Consider the following 15,702-nt stretch of genomic DNA (forward strand, 5'->3'; position numbering starts at 1 on the left):
TTTTGAATATGTTCAAAACACTCGGGCATGTTACAAGAATTGGTCGGAATAGTTGGAATGCATTCTGAATGCAGTAAGAAGTTTTAGAATTCTGTCTGAATTTCCAAGAATCTCCAGCTGCAGAATTTTCATTACGAAAGCATTCTTTTTCAATCCGTCCAAGTGCGAAAGGGTATAAGAACGAAGCAGTTTCAGCGAAACCACATGGTTCGACAAGCATGCATGGATGAGGACGAATATTTCTACCCGGAAAACATTGGTGCGATTCTTATAGACAGTTTCCATTTAAACATGCTGCCTGTACTATACACATTGTTTAATTTGAAATGTTGGTCGTGTTGATGTTTCCTATAAGTTCACTCCTGTGATATATATATATCAACGTTCTTATGTCTATTCAAGATTAATAATTCCGTTTTCTGAAACCTTTTTGGATTATTGCTAGAACTATCCCATTTGATGGACGATGACTGTTCAAACAAACTGAGTGAGTGAGTGAGTTTAGTTTTACGCCGCACTCAACAATATGCCAGCTATATGGCGTCGGTCTGTAAATAATCGAGTCTGGACCAGACAACCCAGTGATCAACAACATGAGCATCGATCTGCGCAATTGGGAACCGATGACATGTGTCAACCAAGTCAGCGAGCCTGACCACCCGATCCTGTTAGTCGCCTCTTACGACAAGCTGAGTCGCCTTTTATGGCAAGCATGGGTTGCTGAAGGCCTATTCTACCCCGGGACCTTCACGCGTCACAAACTGAGATGTTTGATGTGTGCATGTATAGTTCTTTTGACTGAAATATGTCAGCAAGTGTTTTTGTATTAACAAAACCGACTTAAGTAATGTAAGGCAATGTAGCGTCCGACATCAACTGTGTATAACACAACCAGGTAGCAATATTTTCTGAATATTGGTAAACCCGTGACGATCAGGGTTAGAATTGATCTTCACTAACCCATGTTTGTCGTAACAGGCGACGATCGAGATCGGGTGGTCAGACTCGCTAACTTGGTTGACATGTCATCGCACCACAGTTGCGTAGATCGATTCTCATGTTTTTAATCACTGGGTTGTTAGTTCCAGACCACGTTTAGATGGAATATTGCTGATTGCAGCGTTTAACAACAAACCGACCATGTGTTATATGAACTTTACCAACTTCAAGATAGTTGTTGACATGTTCAGATACTAAATACAAGCTAAAACCCCCATTTCTATACTTAATCAAGAAATCCCTGATACAATAGCCGATTTGATGGCACGAATCCCAGGTTGAGATCAGTACTTATTTATGGCTTGTTATTGTAGAGCCATAAACAAGATGTTCGTGTCATGTCTAACCCCAGGGGCCTACCACTGCATACAGCATTATTTAAGCTCCGATCCTGTCTTTAAATTTAGAAACGATCCAACGTTTTCTAAACTTGTGCCCTGATCAAACGCTTTTAGGCAGGAGAGTCGTATTAAATCTTTGAAGCATTCTTCTTCTCAACAAAGACTGAATGCAGAAACATCGCTGCTTGCCCAAACTATCCTCGGTTGTTCACATCCGTGAAGGACTAGGTTAAAATATTTGCCTTCAATAACCCATGTTTGTCGTAAGAGGCAACTAACAAGATCGGGTGGTCAGGCTCACTGACGTGGTTGACACATGTCATCGGTTCCCAGTTGCGCAAATCGATGCTCACGCTGGCTGTTGATCACTGGATTATCATTTCCAGACTCAATTATTTGCAGACCCTCGCCATACAGCTGGAATATTGCTGAGTGCGGCATAAAACTAAACTCACTTACTCCTCCGTTTCAAAAACGTCAGCAAGACACTTTGAACATGCTTTAATTTGGAAAGTAAAATACTGATATACACCCACAGTTTGATATTCACATTATCCAACTATGGGCACAATTGTGATTCCAGATATCTTCATTTGGATAACTCTGCTTGTACGTTGATTTGATGGTGACCTGAAAACAATCACAGTAAATCCAGTATCAATAGATACCAAGAGCAATTATTTTGTCACTAAGCTCATCAGTGGTCTTTCGATCGGTCTTCATGGACGATGACGGTGTCATACTGGGCGTTAAGTTGAACATATCTTGAAATCTGACAACGTTCATATTTAAATGTGGATGTAAATAGGGCAGTGTGTCACCTTTAGACCCTGCCGAAATTTGGTGACAGACGGGAAGGTCCAGCCTCTTTTAAAGGGAGATACTTTTGTATTGTGTTGTGTTCATGTTCAGTCTTGGTCTTGGGACGTAACATGCATCTTGGGTCAGTCTAGCAGCTGAGGCGTTCACTCGCCACCTTGAAGACCCATCACAGTGTTGTCCCCCGCGCATGGTATTGCTAGGATATTGCTAGCGCACTCTCGATTCAGCAAAAAACTATAGGCTTTAGATGTTCCTAAGACTACAAATATAGCTCAGTCTAGTTCTCCTTTAATCTGAAGCAGTGATCAAATATCTCATTTTCCACCATTATTCTACACAGCAATAGGTTAATGTAAAACATTGCTGGCTAATAGTAATATTCTCTTTCTAAAGGTAGGTGATCATGAAATATAAGTGTAATATCAAGAACCAAGAACAAATATAAGAGCTGACGACAAATGCCCTATGCAAGACAATTTATGTTGTTACAACTTTACTCTTCACCACTGAAAACGTCTGGGTAATGGGGGACTTGTGCGTCAACGGCAACGTCAACGTCAAAGTCAACGACACTATCTGACCTTGGCCAAGCCTGGCATTAGGAGTACGACAGGCCCCCTCAGATAGAGACTCACATGCATTATATCTTGACAAGTAATGGGATATTTGACAAACAAGCAAGCGATTGCCATCCAACGTCTTCTGAACCAAATCATGTATTTTCATCAGAGTGGATAACACACCTACAGCAACCTCTTAAATCTGAGGACCCTTGAAGCTTCGGGTTAGAACTGATCTTCAGTAGACCATTCTTATCGTAAGAGATGACTGACGGGATCGGGTGTTCAGACTCGCTGACTTGGTGAACACATGTCATCGTGTTTGTCTGGTCCAGACTCGATGATTTACAGACCATCACCATATAGCTGCAACATACCTGAGTGCGGCGTAAAACTAAACTAACTCACTCGCTTTAACCAGACCCCTGTTAATCTGCAAACTCTGCCTTTGAGCGAGTACTGACTGGGTGAGTGAGTGAGTTTAGTTTTATGCCGCACTCAGCAATAGTCCAGCTATATGGCGTCGGTCTGCAAATAATCGAGTCTGGACCAAACAATCCAGTGATCAACAACATGAGCATCGATCTGCGGAATTGGGAAACGATGACATGTGTCAACGAAGTCAGCGAGCCTGACCACCCGATCCCGTTAGTCGCCTCTTACGACAAGCTGAGTCGCCTTTTATGGCAGGCATGGGTTGCTGAAGGCCTATTCTACCCCGGACCTTCACGGGTCTTGAGCGATTACTCCTGTGAATAACATTGAGTCATTATATGACTGTATACAAACTGACATTATTGGAAAAGCGTGGCATAAATCCGTTCGATTACAACGGATGAACGGAGTTTCGCTGTACCTTGTCCTGAGCAGTACGGTCTGTCCATCCATGACAGTCATAACAGAGGACGTACTGAAGGTCGTCCAGGACTGACCACCGTCAACGCTAGCCTCCACCGAGAGACCTGGGAAGGCTGTATTGACGCGCAGTTGAGATCCGGATAGTCTGCACAAAACAGGAAGGTACTCTCCTTATTCCTAGCAGTACCACGTTGAATTCACAATACTTTGGCTGTTTGCCATTTAATGGTTCAATTTCATTCATTGTTTGGGGTTAATCCTTTAAGTCGAGAAACTCGGATTTTCAGCATTTGATATTCCCTCAATGAGCGACATAGAAGTACGATTATTTCTTGTTCTTTTTGTAAATGTACCTTTTTAGTAAACCTGCTTTATATGTAAAAACAATAAAGACAGATAAATACACAGAACGGAATTTCAGCGGTTTTTGGCTTTGTTATTCAAAATGTACGAAATTATTGGCGTGAAGATCATGTTTGCCTTTTCAGGTTTAAAGTGAAACAGATTATTTGGACAATTCTTTTGATCATTTTCATAGTAGGAACAAAAATGTTGTTTCGCTTTTTCCTGTTTATTGGGTCAATAATAGTCAAAAACCTACAAAGGAAGTACATGACAAGGTTTGATAATATATTTGAAATTGTACAGATAGCGGCAGGTGGTACGTGGTAGTCATTTTCGGAGTCAGACACAGGTCTTCAAAATGATCAGGGAAAGCATTAATTACAAGGCTGCAATATCACTTTAGTCTTGTGTGTACACATTGGTGAACTCACTTGGCACCCGGGGGTGGAAGGTGGTAGGTATAGTTGAGTCGGTCAAGCACTTTCATTTCCTGTAAACCTATGCTAGATGAAAACTGTAGCCAGTCATTGTCTCGGTCTGCGTCTGAGTTTTTCATATATTCCCACGGTGCTTCATGCCAGGCTCTCTCAGCTACAGCCAACAGTCTTGGTAGCAGCATTTCAAAGAGCTGCTCCTCTGTCCTGATTTCATCTGTCCACAGTTGACCTTGCATGCCTGATGATCATTAAGAAAGGTGAGGCGAGGTGAGGTTGGATGAAAAGGGATTTAACGTCAAAAGAATATTTCACTCATTTGACGACGTGCATGCGCGTGGATGCTCACTGCTTGTACTACCCCACAGATAGGCTGGTTTTACAGTACTAGTTCAAGGAGATACCTTGCCGCAGTTGAGAATGAATACTCCCCTAAAATACACTGACTCCGAGCCGACCAGTCTTTGTTGTACTCATTAATGTCGAGCGCCAGGCAGGGAACAACAAGTACCATATTTAACTTCATTTCGTATGACGTGGCCTCAATAAATAGCCAAAACTGATTTGAAAATGCTTCTTGTTATTTTGTTATGTAGACGCTATTACAAACATAAATATATTCTTGTTGTCAGTCCATGGCAGTATTCTCAGTTTAAACACATGTTATTAGTCCATGTTTATGATCTTTCATATCCACGTAGTCAGTCCATGTCAATGTACTCTGTTCATACCCGTGTTGTTAGTCCAGGAGAATGTTCCCCATCTATATCCATGTTGTCAGTCCATGCCAGTATTCTCCGTTCATATCTATGTAGTTAGTCCATGTCAATGTTCTCTGTTCATTCCCGTGTTGTTAGTCCTTGCGATTGTTCTCCATTCATAACCATGTTGTCACTCCATGTCAGTATTCTCAGTTTATACCCATGTTGTTAGCCCATGAGATTGTTCTCCATTCACATCCATGCTCTTAATCCATAACAATCTTCTCTGTTCATACCCATGTTGTCAGTTCATGTCAATGTTCTTTGTTCATACCCGTGTTGTTAGTCCGTGTTAATTTTCTCCTTTCATACCCATGTTGTCAGTTCATGTCAGTATTCTCAGTTTATACCCATGTTGTCTGTCCATGTCAATGTTCTCTGTTCATACTGATGTAGTCAGTCCATGCCAATGTTCTCTGTGCATACCCATGTTGTCAGTTCATGCCAACGTTCTCTGTCCATACCCATGTTGTCAGTCCACGTCAATGTCCTCTGTTCATACCCATGTTGTCAGTTCATGTCAATGTTCTTTGTTCATACCCGTGTTGTTAGTCCGTGTTAATTTTCTCCTTTCATAGCCATGTTGTCAGTTCATGTCAGTATTCTCAGTTTATACCCATGTTGTTAGTCCATGTCAAAGTTCTCTGTTCATACCCGTGTTGTTAGTCGGTGTTAATTTTTTCCTTTCATAGCCGTGTTGTCAGTTCATGTCAGTATTCTCCGTTCCTATCTATGTAGTTAGTCCATGTCAATGTTCTCTGTTCATACCCGTGTTGTTAGCCCATATCAGTATTCTCAGTTTACACCCATGTTCTTAGTCCATGTTAATGTTCTCCTTTCATGTTGTCAGTCCATAACAATGTTCTCTCTTCATATCCGTGTTGTCAGTCCATGCCAATGTTCTCCGTTCATATCCATGTTCTTAGTCCATGTCAATGTTCTCTGTTTATACCCGTGTTGTTAGTCCATGAGAATGTTCTCCATTCATAGCCATGTTCTCAGTTCATGTCAGTATTCTAAGTTATACACATGTTCTTAGTCCACGTTAATGTTCTCCTTTCATACCCATGTTGGCAGTCCATGTCAATGTTCTCTGTTCACACCCATGTTGTCAGTCCATGTTTATATATTTTTTTAATACCCGTGTTGTTAGTCCATGTCAATGTTCTCCATTCATGTCCATGTTGTCAGTCCATGTCAATGTTCTCAGTTCATACTGATGTAGTCAGTCCATGCCAATGTTCTCCGTTCATACCAATGTAGTCAGTCCATAACAACGTCCTCTGTTCATACCGATGTAGTCAGTCCATGCCAGTGTTCTCTGTTCATACCTATGTCGTCAGTCCATGCCAATGTTTTCAGTTCATACCGATGTAGTCAGTCCATGACAATGTTCTCTGTTCATACCTATGTAGTCAGCCCATGCCAATGTTCTCAGTTCATATCCATGTTCTTAGTCCATGTCAATGTTCTCTGTTTATACCCGTGTTGTTAGTCCATGAGAATGTTCTCCATTCATAGCCATGTTCTCAGTTCATGTCAGTATTCTAAGTTATACACATGTTCTTAGTCCACGTTAATGTTCTCCTTTCATACCCATGTTGGCAGTCCATGTCAATGTTCTCTGTTCACACCCATGTTGTCAGTCCATGTTTATATATTTTTTTAATACCCGTGTTGTTAGTCCATGACAATGTTCTCTGTTCATACCTATGTAGTCAGCCCATGGCAATGTTCTCAGTTTATACCCATGTTGTTAGTCCAGGAGAACGTTTTCCTTTCATACCCATGTTGTCAGTCCACATCGTCCATTTTCTCTGTTCATACCCAGGTTATCAGTCCATGTCAATGTTCTCTGTTCATACCCGTGTTGTCAGTCCATGAGATTGTTCTCCATTCATAACCATGTTGTCTGTCCATGTCAATGTTCTCTGTTCATACTGATGTAGTCAGTCCATGCCAATGTTCTCTGTGCATACCCATGTTGTCAGTTCATGCCAACGTTCTCTGTCCATACCCATGTTGTCAGTCCACGTCAATGTCCTCTGTTCATACCCATGTTGTCAGTTCATGTCAATGTTCTTTGTTCATACCCGTGTTGTTAGTCCGTGTTAATTTTCTCCTTTCATACCCATGTTGTCAGTTCATGTCAGTATTCTCAGTTTATACCCATGTTGTTAGTCCATGTCAAAGTTCTCTGTTCATACCCGTGTTGTTAGTCGGTGTTAATTTTTTCCTTTCATAGCCATGTTGTCAGTTCATGTCAGTATTCTCCGTTCCTATCTATGTAGTTAGTCCATGTCAATGTTCTCTGTTCATACCCGTGTTGTTAGCCCATATCAGTATTCTCAGTTTACACCCATGTTCCTAGTCCATGTTAATGTTCTCCTTTCATGTTGTCAGTCCATAACAATGTTCTCTCTTCATATCCGTGTTGTCAGTCCATGCCAATGTTCTCCGTTCATATCCATGTTCTTAGTCCATGTCAATGTTCTCTGTTTATACCCGTGTTGTTAGTCCATGAGAATGTTCTCCATTCATAGCCATGTTCTCAGTTCATGTCAGTATTCTAAGTTATACACATGTTCTTAGTCCACGTTAATGTTCTCCTTTCATACCCATGTTGGCAGTCCATGTCAATGTTCTCTGTTCACACCCATGTTGTCAGTCCATGTTTATATATTTTTTAATACCCGTGTTGTTAGTCCATGTCAATGTTCTCCATTCATGTCCATGTTGTCAGTCCATGTCAATGTTCTCAGTTCATACTGATGTAGTCAGTCCATGCCAATGTTCTCCGTTCATACCAATGTAGTCAGTCCATAACAACGTCCTCTGTTCATGCCGATGTAGTCAGTCCATGCCAGTGTTCTCTGTTCATACCTATGTCGTCAGTCCATGCCAATGTTCTCAGTTCATACCGATGTAGTCAGTCCATGACAATGTTCTCTGTTCATACCTATGTAGTCAGTTCATGCCAACGTTCTCTGTCCATACCCATGTTGTCAGTCCACGTCAATGTCCTCTGTTCATACCCATGTTGTCAGTTCATTTCAATGTTCTTTGTTCATACCCGTGTTGTTAGTCCGTGTTAGTTTTCTCCTTTCATACCCATGTTGTCAGTTCATGTCAGTATTCTCAGTTTATACCCATGTTGTTAGTCCATGTCAAAGTTCTCTGTTCATACCCGTGTTGTTAGTCGGTGTTAATTTTCTCCTTTCATAGCCATGTTGTCAGTTCATGTCAGTATTCTCAGTTTATACCCATGTTGTTAGTCCATGTCAAAGTTCTCTGTTCATACCCGTGTTGTTAGTCGGTGTTAATTTTTTCCTTTCATAGCCGTGTTGTCAGTTCATGTCAGTATTCTCCGTTCCTATCTATGTAGTTAGTCCATGTCAATGTTCTCTGTTCATACCCGTGTTGTTAGCCCATATCAGTATTCTCAGTTTACACCCATGTTCTTAGTCCATGTTAATGTTCTCCTTTCATGTTGTCAGTCCATAACAATGTTCTCTCTTCATATCCGTGTTGTCAGTCCATGCCAATGTTCTCCGTTCATATCCATGTTCTTAGTCCATGTCAATGTTCTCTGTTTATACCCGTGTTGTTAGTCCATGAGAATGTTCTCCATTCATAGCCATGTTCTCAGTTCATGTCAGTATTCTAAGTTATACACATGTTCTTAGTCCACGTTAATGTTCTCCTTTCATACCCATGTTGGCAGTCCATGTCAATGTTCTCTGTTCACACCCATGTTGTCAGTCCATGTTTATATATTTTTTTAATACCCGTGTTGTTAGTCCATGTCAATGTTCTCCATTCATGTCCATGTTGTCAGTCCATGTCAATGTTCTCAGTTCATACTGATGTAGTCAGTCCATGCCAATGTTCTCCGTTCATACCAATGTAGTCAGTCCATAACAACGTCCTCTGTTCATACCGATGTAGTCAGTCCATGCCAGTGTTCTCTGTTCATACCTATGTCGTCAGTCCATGCCAATGTTTTCAGTTCATACCGATGTAGTCAGTCCATGACAATGTTCTCTGTTCATACCTATGTAGTCAGCCCATGCCAATGTTCTCAGTTCATATCCATGTTCTTAGTCCATGTCAATGTTCTCTGTTTATACCCGTGTTGTTAGTCCATGAGAATGTTCTCCATTCATAGCCATGTTCTCAGTTCATGTCAGTATTCTAAGTTATACACATGTTCTTAGTCCACGTTAATGTTCTCCTTTCATACCCATGTTGGCAGTCCATGTCAATGTTCTCTGTTCACACCCATGTTGTCAGTCCATGTTTATATATTTTTTTAATACCCGTGTTGTTAGTCCATGTCAATGTTCTCCATTCATGTCCATGTTGTCAGTCCATGTCAATGTTCTCAGTTCATACTGATGTAGTCAGTCCATGCCAATGTTCTCAGTTCATACCGATGTAGTCAGTCCATGACAATGTTCTCTGTTCATACCTATGTAGTCAGCCCATGGCAATGTTCTCAGTTTATACCCATGTTGTTAGTCCAGGAGAACGTTTTCCTTTCATACCCATGTTGTCAGTCCACATCGTCCATTTTCTCTGTTCATACCCAGGTTATCAGTCCATGTCAATGTTCTCTGTTCATACCCGTGTTGTCAGTCCATGAGATTGTTCTCCATTCATAACCATGTTGTCTGTCCATGTCAATGTTCTCTGTTCATACTGATGTAGTCAGTCCATGCCAATGTTCTCTGTGCATACCCATGTTGTCAGTTCATGCCAACGTTCTCTGTCCATACCCATGTTGTCAGTCCACGTCAATGTTCTCTGTTCATACCTATGTAGTCAGCCCATGCCAATGTTTTCAGTTCATATCCATGTTCTTAGTCCATGTCAATGTTCTCTGTTTATACCCGTGTTGTTAGTCCATGAGAATGTTCTCCATTCATAGCCATGTTCTCAGTTCATGTCAGTATTCTAAGTTATACACATGTTCTTAGTCCACGTTAATGTTCTCCTTTCATACCCATGTTGGCAGTCCATGTCAATGTTCTCTGTTCACACCCATGTTGTCAGTCCATGTTTATATATTTTTTAATACCCGTGTTGTTAGTCCATGTCAATGTTCTCCATTCATGTCCATGTTGTCAGTCCATGTCAATGTTCTCAGTTCATACTGATGTAGTCAGTCCATGCCAATGTTCTCCGTTCATACCAATGTAGTCAGTCCATAACAACGTCCTCTGTTCATACCGATGTAGTCAGTCCATGCCAGTGTTCTCTGTTCATACCTATGTCGTCAGTCCATGCCAATGTTTTCAGTTCATACCGATGTAGTCAGTCCATGACAATGTTCTCTGTTCATACCTATGTAGTCAGCCCATGCCAATGTTCTCAGTTCATATCCATGTTCTTAGTCCATGTCAATGTTCTCTGTTTATACCCGTGTTGTTAGTCCATGAGAATGTTCTCCATTCATAGCCATGTTCTCAGTTCATGTCAGTATTCTAAGTTATACACATGTTCTTAGTCCACGTTAATGTTCTCCTTTCATACCCATGTTGGCAGTCCATGTCAATGTTCTCTGTTCACACCCATGTTGTCAGTCCATGTTTATATATTTTTTTAATACCCGTGTTGTTAGTCCATGTCAATGTTCTCCATTCATGTCCATGTTGTCAGTCCATGTCAATGTTCTCAGTTCATACTGATGTAGTCAGTCCATGCCAATGTTCTCAGTTCATACCGATGTAGTCAGTCCATGACAATGTTCTCTGTTCATACCTATGTAGTCAGCCCATGGCAATGTTCTCAGTTTATACCCATGTTGTTAGTCCAGGAGAACGTTTTCCTTTCATACCCATGTTGTCAGTCCACATCGTCCATTTTCTCTGTTCATACCCAGGTTATCAGTCCATGTCAATGTTCTCTGTTCATACCCGTGTTGTCAGTCCATGAGATTGTTCTCCATTCATAACCATGTTGTCTGTCCATGTCAATGTTCTCTGTTCATACTGATGTAGTCAGTCCATGCCAATGTTCTCTGTGCATACCCATGTTGTCAGTTCATGCCAACGTTCTCTGTCCATACCCATGTTGTCAGTCCACGTCAATGTCCTCTGTTCATACCCATGTTGTCAGTTCATGTCAATGTTCTTTGTTCATACCCGTGTTGTTAGTCCGTGTTAATTTTCTCCTTTCATACCCATGTTGTCAGTTCATGTCAGTATTCTCAGTTTATACCCATGTTGTTAGTCCATGTCAAAGTTCTCTGTTCATACCCGTGTTGTTAGTCGGTGTTAATTTTTTCCTTTCATAGCCGTGTTGTCAGTTCATGTCAGTATTCTCCGTTCCTATCTATGTAGTTAGTCCATGTCAATGTTCTCTGTTCATACCCGTGTTGTTAGACCATATCAGTATTCTCAGTTTACACCCATGTTCATAGTCCATGTTAATGTTCTCCTTTCATGTTGTCAGTCCATAACAATGTTCTCTCTTCATATCCGTGTTGTCAGTCCATGCCAATGTTCTCCGTTCATATCCATGTTCTTAGTCCATGTCAATGTTCTCTGTTTATACCCGTGTTGTTAGTCCATGAGAATGTTCTCCATTCATAGCCATGTTCTCAGTTCATGTCAGTATTCTAAGTTATACACATGTTCTTAGTCCACGTTAATGTTCTCCTTTCATACCCATGTTGGCAGTCCATGTCAATGTTCTCTGTTCACACCCATGTTGTCAGTCCATGTTTATATATTTTTTAATACCCGTGTTGTTAGTCCATGTCAATGTTCTCCATTCATGTCCATGTTGTCAGTCCATGTCAATGTTCTCAGTTCATACTGATGTAGTCAGTCCATGCCAATGTTCTCCGTTCATACCAATGTAGTCAGTCCATAACAACGTCCTCTGTTCATACCGATGTAGTCAGTCCATGCCAGTGTTCTCTGTTCATACCTATGTCGTCAGTCCATGCCAATGTTTTCAGTTCATACCGATGTAGTCAGTCCATGACAATGTTCTCTGTTCATACCTATGTAGTCAGCCCATGCCAATGTTCTCAGTTTATACCCATGTTGTTAGTCCAGGAGAACGTTCTCCTGTCATACCCATGTTGTCAGTCCACATCGTCCATTTTCTCTGTTCATACCCAGGTTATCAGTCCATGTCAATGTTCTCTGTTCATACCCGTGTTGTCAGTCCATGAGATTGTTCTCCATTCATAACCATGTTGTCTGTCCATGTCAATGTTCTCTGTTCATACTGATGTAGTCAGTCCATGCCAATGTTCTCTGTGCATACCCATGTTGTCAGTTCATGCCAACGTTCTCTGTCCATACCCATGTTGTCAGTCCACGTCAATGTCCTCTGTTCATACCCATGTTGTCAGTTCATGTCAATGTTCTTTGTTCATACCCGTGTTGTTAGTCCGTGTTAATTTTCTCCTTTCATACCCATGTTGTCAGTTCATGTCAGTATTCTCAGTTTATACCCATGTTGTTAGTCCATGTCAAAGTTCTCTGTTCATACCCGTGTTGTTAGTCGGTGTTAATTTTTTCCTTTCATAGCCGTGTTGTCAGTTCATGTCAGTATTCTCCGTTCCTATCTATGTAGTTAGTCCATGTCAATGTTCTCTGTTCATACCCGTGTTGTTAGACCATATCAGTATTCTCAGTTTACACCCATGTTCCTAGTCCATGTTAATGTTCTCCTTTCATGTTGTCAGTCCATAACAATGTTCTCTCTTCATATCCGTGTTGTCAGTCCATGCCAATGTTCTCCGTTCATATCCATGTTCTTAGTCCATGTCAATGTTCTCTGTTTATACCCGTGTTGTTAGTCCATGAGAATGTTCTCCATTCATAGCCATGTTCTCAGTTCATGTCAGTATTCTAAGTTATACACATGTTCTTAGTCCACGTTAATGTTCTCCTTTCATACCCATGTTGGCAGTCCATGTCAATGTTCTCTGTTCACACCCATGTTGTCAGTCCATGTTTATATATTTTTTTAATACCCGTGTTGTTAGTCCATGTCAATGTTCTCCAATCATGTCCATGTTGTCAGTCCATGTCAATGTTCTCAGTTCATACTGATGTAGTCAGTCCATGCCAATGTTCTCCGTTCATACCAATGTAGTCAGTCCATAACAACGTTCTCTGTTCATACCGATGTAGTCAGTCCATGCCAGTGTTCTCTGTTCATACCTATGTCGTCAGTCTATGCCAATGTTTTCAGTTCATACCGATGTAGTCAGTCCATGACAATGTTCTCTGTTCATACCTATGTAGTCAGCCCATGCCAATGTTCTCAGTTAATACCCATGTTGTTAGTCCAGGAGAACGTTCTCCTTTCATACCCATGTTGTCAGTCCACATCGTCCATTTTCTCTGTTCATACCCAGGTTATCAGTCCATGTCAATGTTCTCTGTTCATACCCGTGTTGTCAGTCCATGAGATTGGTCTCCATTGATAACCATGTTGTCTGTCCATGTCAATGTTCTCTGTTCATACTGATGTAGTCAGTCCATGCCAATGTTCTCTGTGCATACCCATGTTGTCAGTTCATGCCAACGTTCTCTGTCCATACCCATGTTGTCAGTCCACGTCAATGTCCTCTGTTCATACCCATGTTGTCAGTTCATGTGAATGTTCTTTGTTCATACCCGTGTTGTTAGTCCGTGTTAATTTTCTCCTTTCATACCCATGTTGTCAGTTCATGTCAGTATTCTCAGTTTATACCCATGTTGTTAGTCCATGTCAAAGTTCTCTGTTCATACCCGTGTTGTTAGTCAGTGTTAATTTTTTCCTTTCATAGCCATGTTGTCAGTTCATGTCAGTATTCTCCGTTCCTATCTATGTAGTTAGTCCATGTCAATGTTCTCTGTTCATACCCGTGTTGTTAGACCATATCAGTATTCTCAGTTTACACCCATGTTCCTAGTCCATGTTAATGTTCTCCTTTCATGTTGTCAGTCCATAACAATGTTCTCTCTTCATATCCGTGTTGTCAGTCCATGCCAATGTTCTCCGTTCATATCCATGTTCTTAGTCCATGTCAATGTTCTCTGTTTATACCCGTGTTGTTAGTCCATGAGAATGTTCTCCATTCATAGCCATGTTCTCAGTTCATGTCAGTATTCTAAGTTATACACATGTTCTTAGTCCACGTTAATGTTCTCCTTTCATACCCATGTTGGCAGTCCATGTCAATGTTCTCTGTTCACACCCATGTTGTCAGTCCATGTTTATATATTTTTTTAATACCCGTGTTGTTAGTCCATGTCAATGTTCTCCATTCATGTCCATGTTGTCAGTCCATGTCAATGTTCTCAGTTCATACTGATGTAGTCAGTCCATGCCAATGTTCTCCGTTCATACCAATGTAGTCAGTCCATAACAACGTCCTCTGTTCATACCGATGTAGTCAGTCCATGCCAGTGTTCTCTGTTCATACCTATGTCGTCAGTCCATGCCAATGTTCTCAGTTCATACCGATGTAGTCAGTCCATGACAATGTTCTCTGTTCATACCTATGTAGTCAGTCCATGTCAGTATTCTCCGTTCATATCTATGTAGGTAGTCCATGTCAATGTTCTCTGTTCATTCCCGTGTTGTTAGTCCATGCGAATTTTCTCCATTCATAACCATGTTGTCACTCCATGTCAGTATTCTCAGTTTATACCCATGTTGTTAGCCCATGAGATTGTTCTCCATTCATATCCATGCTCTTAGTCCATAACAATGTTCTCTGTTCATACCCATGTTGTCAGTTCATGTCAATGTTCTTTGTTCATACCCGTGTTGTTAGTCCGTGTTAATTTTCTCCTTTCATACCCATGTTGTCAGTTCATGTCAGTATTCTCAGTTTATACCCATGTTGTCTGTCCATGTCAAAGTTCTCTGTTCATACCCGTGTTGTTAGTCGGTGTTAATTTTTTCCTTTCATAGCCGTGTTGTCAGTTCATGTCAGTATTCTCCGTTCCTATCTATGTAGTTAGTCCATGTCAATGTTCTCTGTTCATACCCGTGTTGTTAGACCATATCAGTATTCTCAGTTTACACCCATGTTCTTAGTCCATGTTAATGTTCTCCTTTCATGTTGTCAGTCCATAACAATGTTCTCTCTTCATATCCGTGTTGTCAGTCCATGCCAATGTTCTCCGTTCATATCCATGTTCTTAGTCCATGTCAATGTTCTCTGTTTATACCCGTGTTGTTAGTCCATGAGAATGTTCTCCATTCATAGCCATGTTCTCAGTTCATGTCAGTATTCTAAGTTATACACATGTTCTTAGTCCACGTTAATGTTCTCCTTTCATACCCATGTTGGCAGTCCATGTCAATGTTCTCTTTTCACACCCATGTTGTCAGTCCATGTTTATATATTTTTTTAATACCCATGTTGTTAGTCCATGTCAATGTTCTCCATTTATGTCCATGTTGTCAGTCCATGTCAATGTTCTCAGTTCATACTGATGTAGTCAGTCCATGCCAATGTTCTCCGTTCATACCAATGTAGTCAGTCCATAACAACGTCCTCTGTTCATACCGATGTAGTCAGTCCATGCCAGTGTTCTCTGTTCATACCTATGTCGTCAGT

At 41.0% G+C, this 15,702-nt stretch overlaps 1 protein-coding gene across 1 annotated transcript in view; it reads right to left on the minus strand.

Moving 5' to 3' along the window:
- Window positions 1–1,823: 1,823 nt before the first annotated feature.
- Window positions 1,824–15,702, minus strand: part of LOC137278342 (uncharacterized) — a 33,390-nt gene continuing 19,511 nt past the window's right edge. Inside the window, exons 16-18 of the mRNA XM_067810624.1 lie at window positions 4,357–4,600; window positions 3,579–3,725; window positions 1,824–1,970 (exon numbers count right to left, since the gene is read on the minus strand). Of these exons, the coding sequence (XP_067666725.1) occupies window positions 1,892–1,970; window positions 3,579–3,725; window positions 4,357–4,600 (470 nt within the window). The 3' untranslated portion in view covers window positions 1,824–1,891. The remainder of the gene's footprint in view (window positions 1,971–3,578; window positions 3,726–4,356; window positions 4,601–15,702) is intronic.

This window comes from Haliotis asinina, chromosome 3 (genome assembly GCF_037392515.1).
Source record: "Haliotis asinina isolate JCU_RB_2024 chromosome 3, JCU_Hal_asi_v2, whole genome shotgun sequence".
NCBI classification, from domain to species: Eukaryota; Metazoa; Mollusca; class Gastropoda; order Lepetellida; family Haliotidae; genus Haliotis; species Haliotis asinina.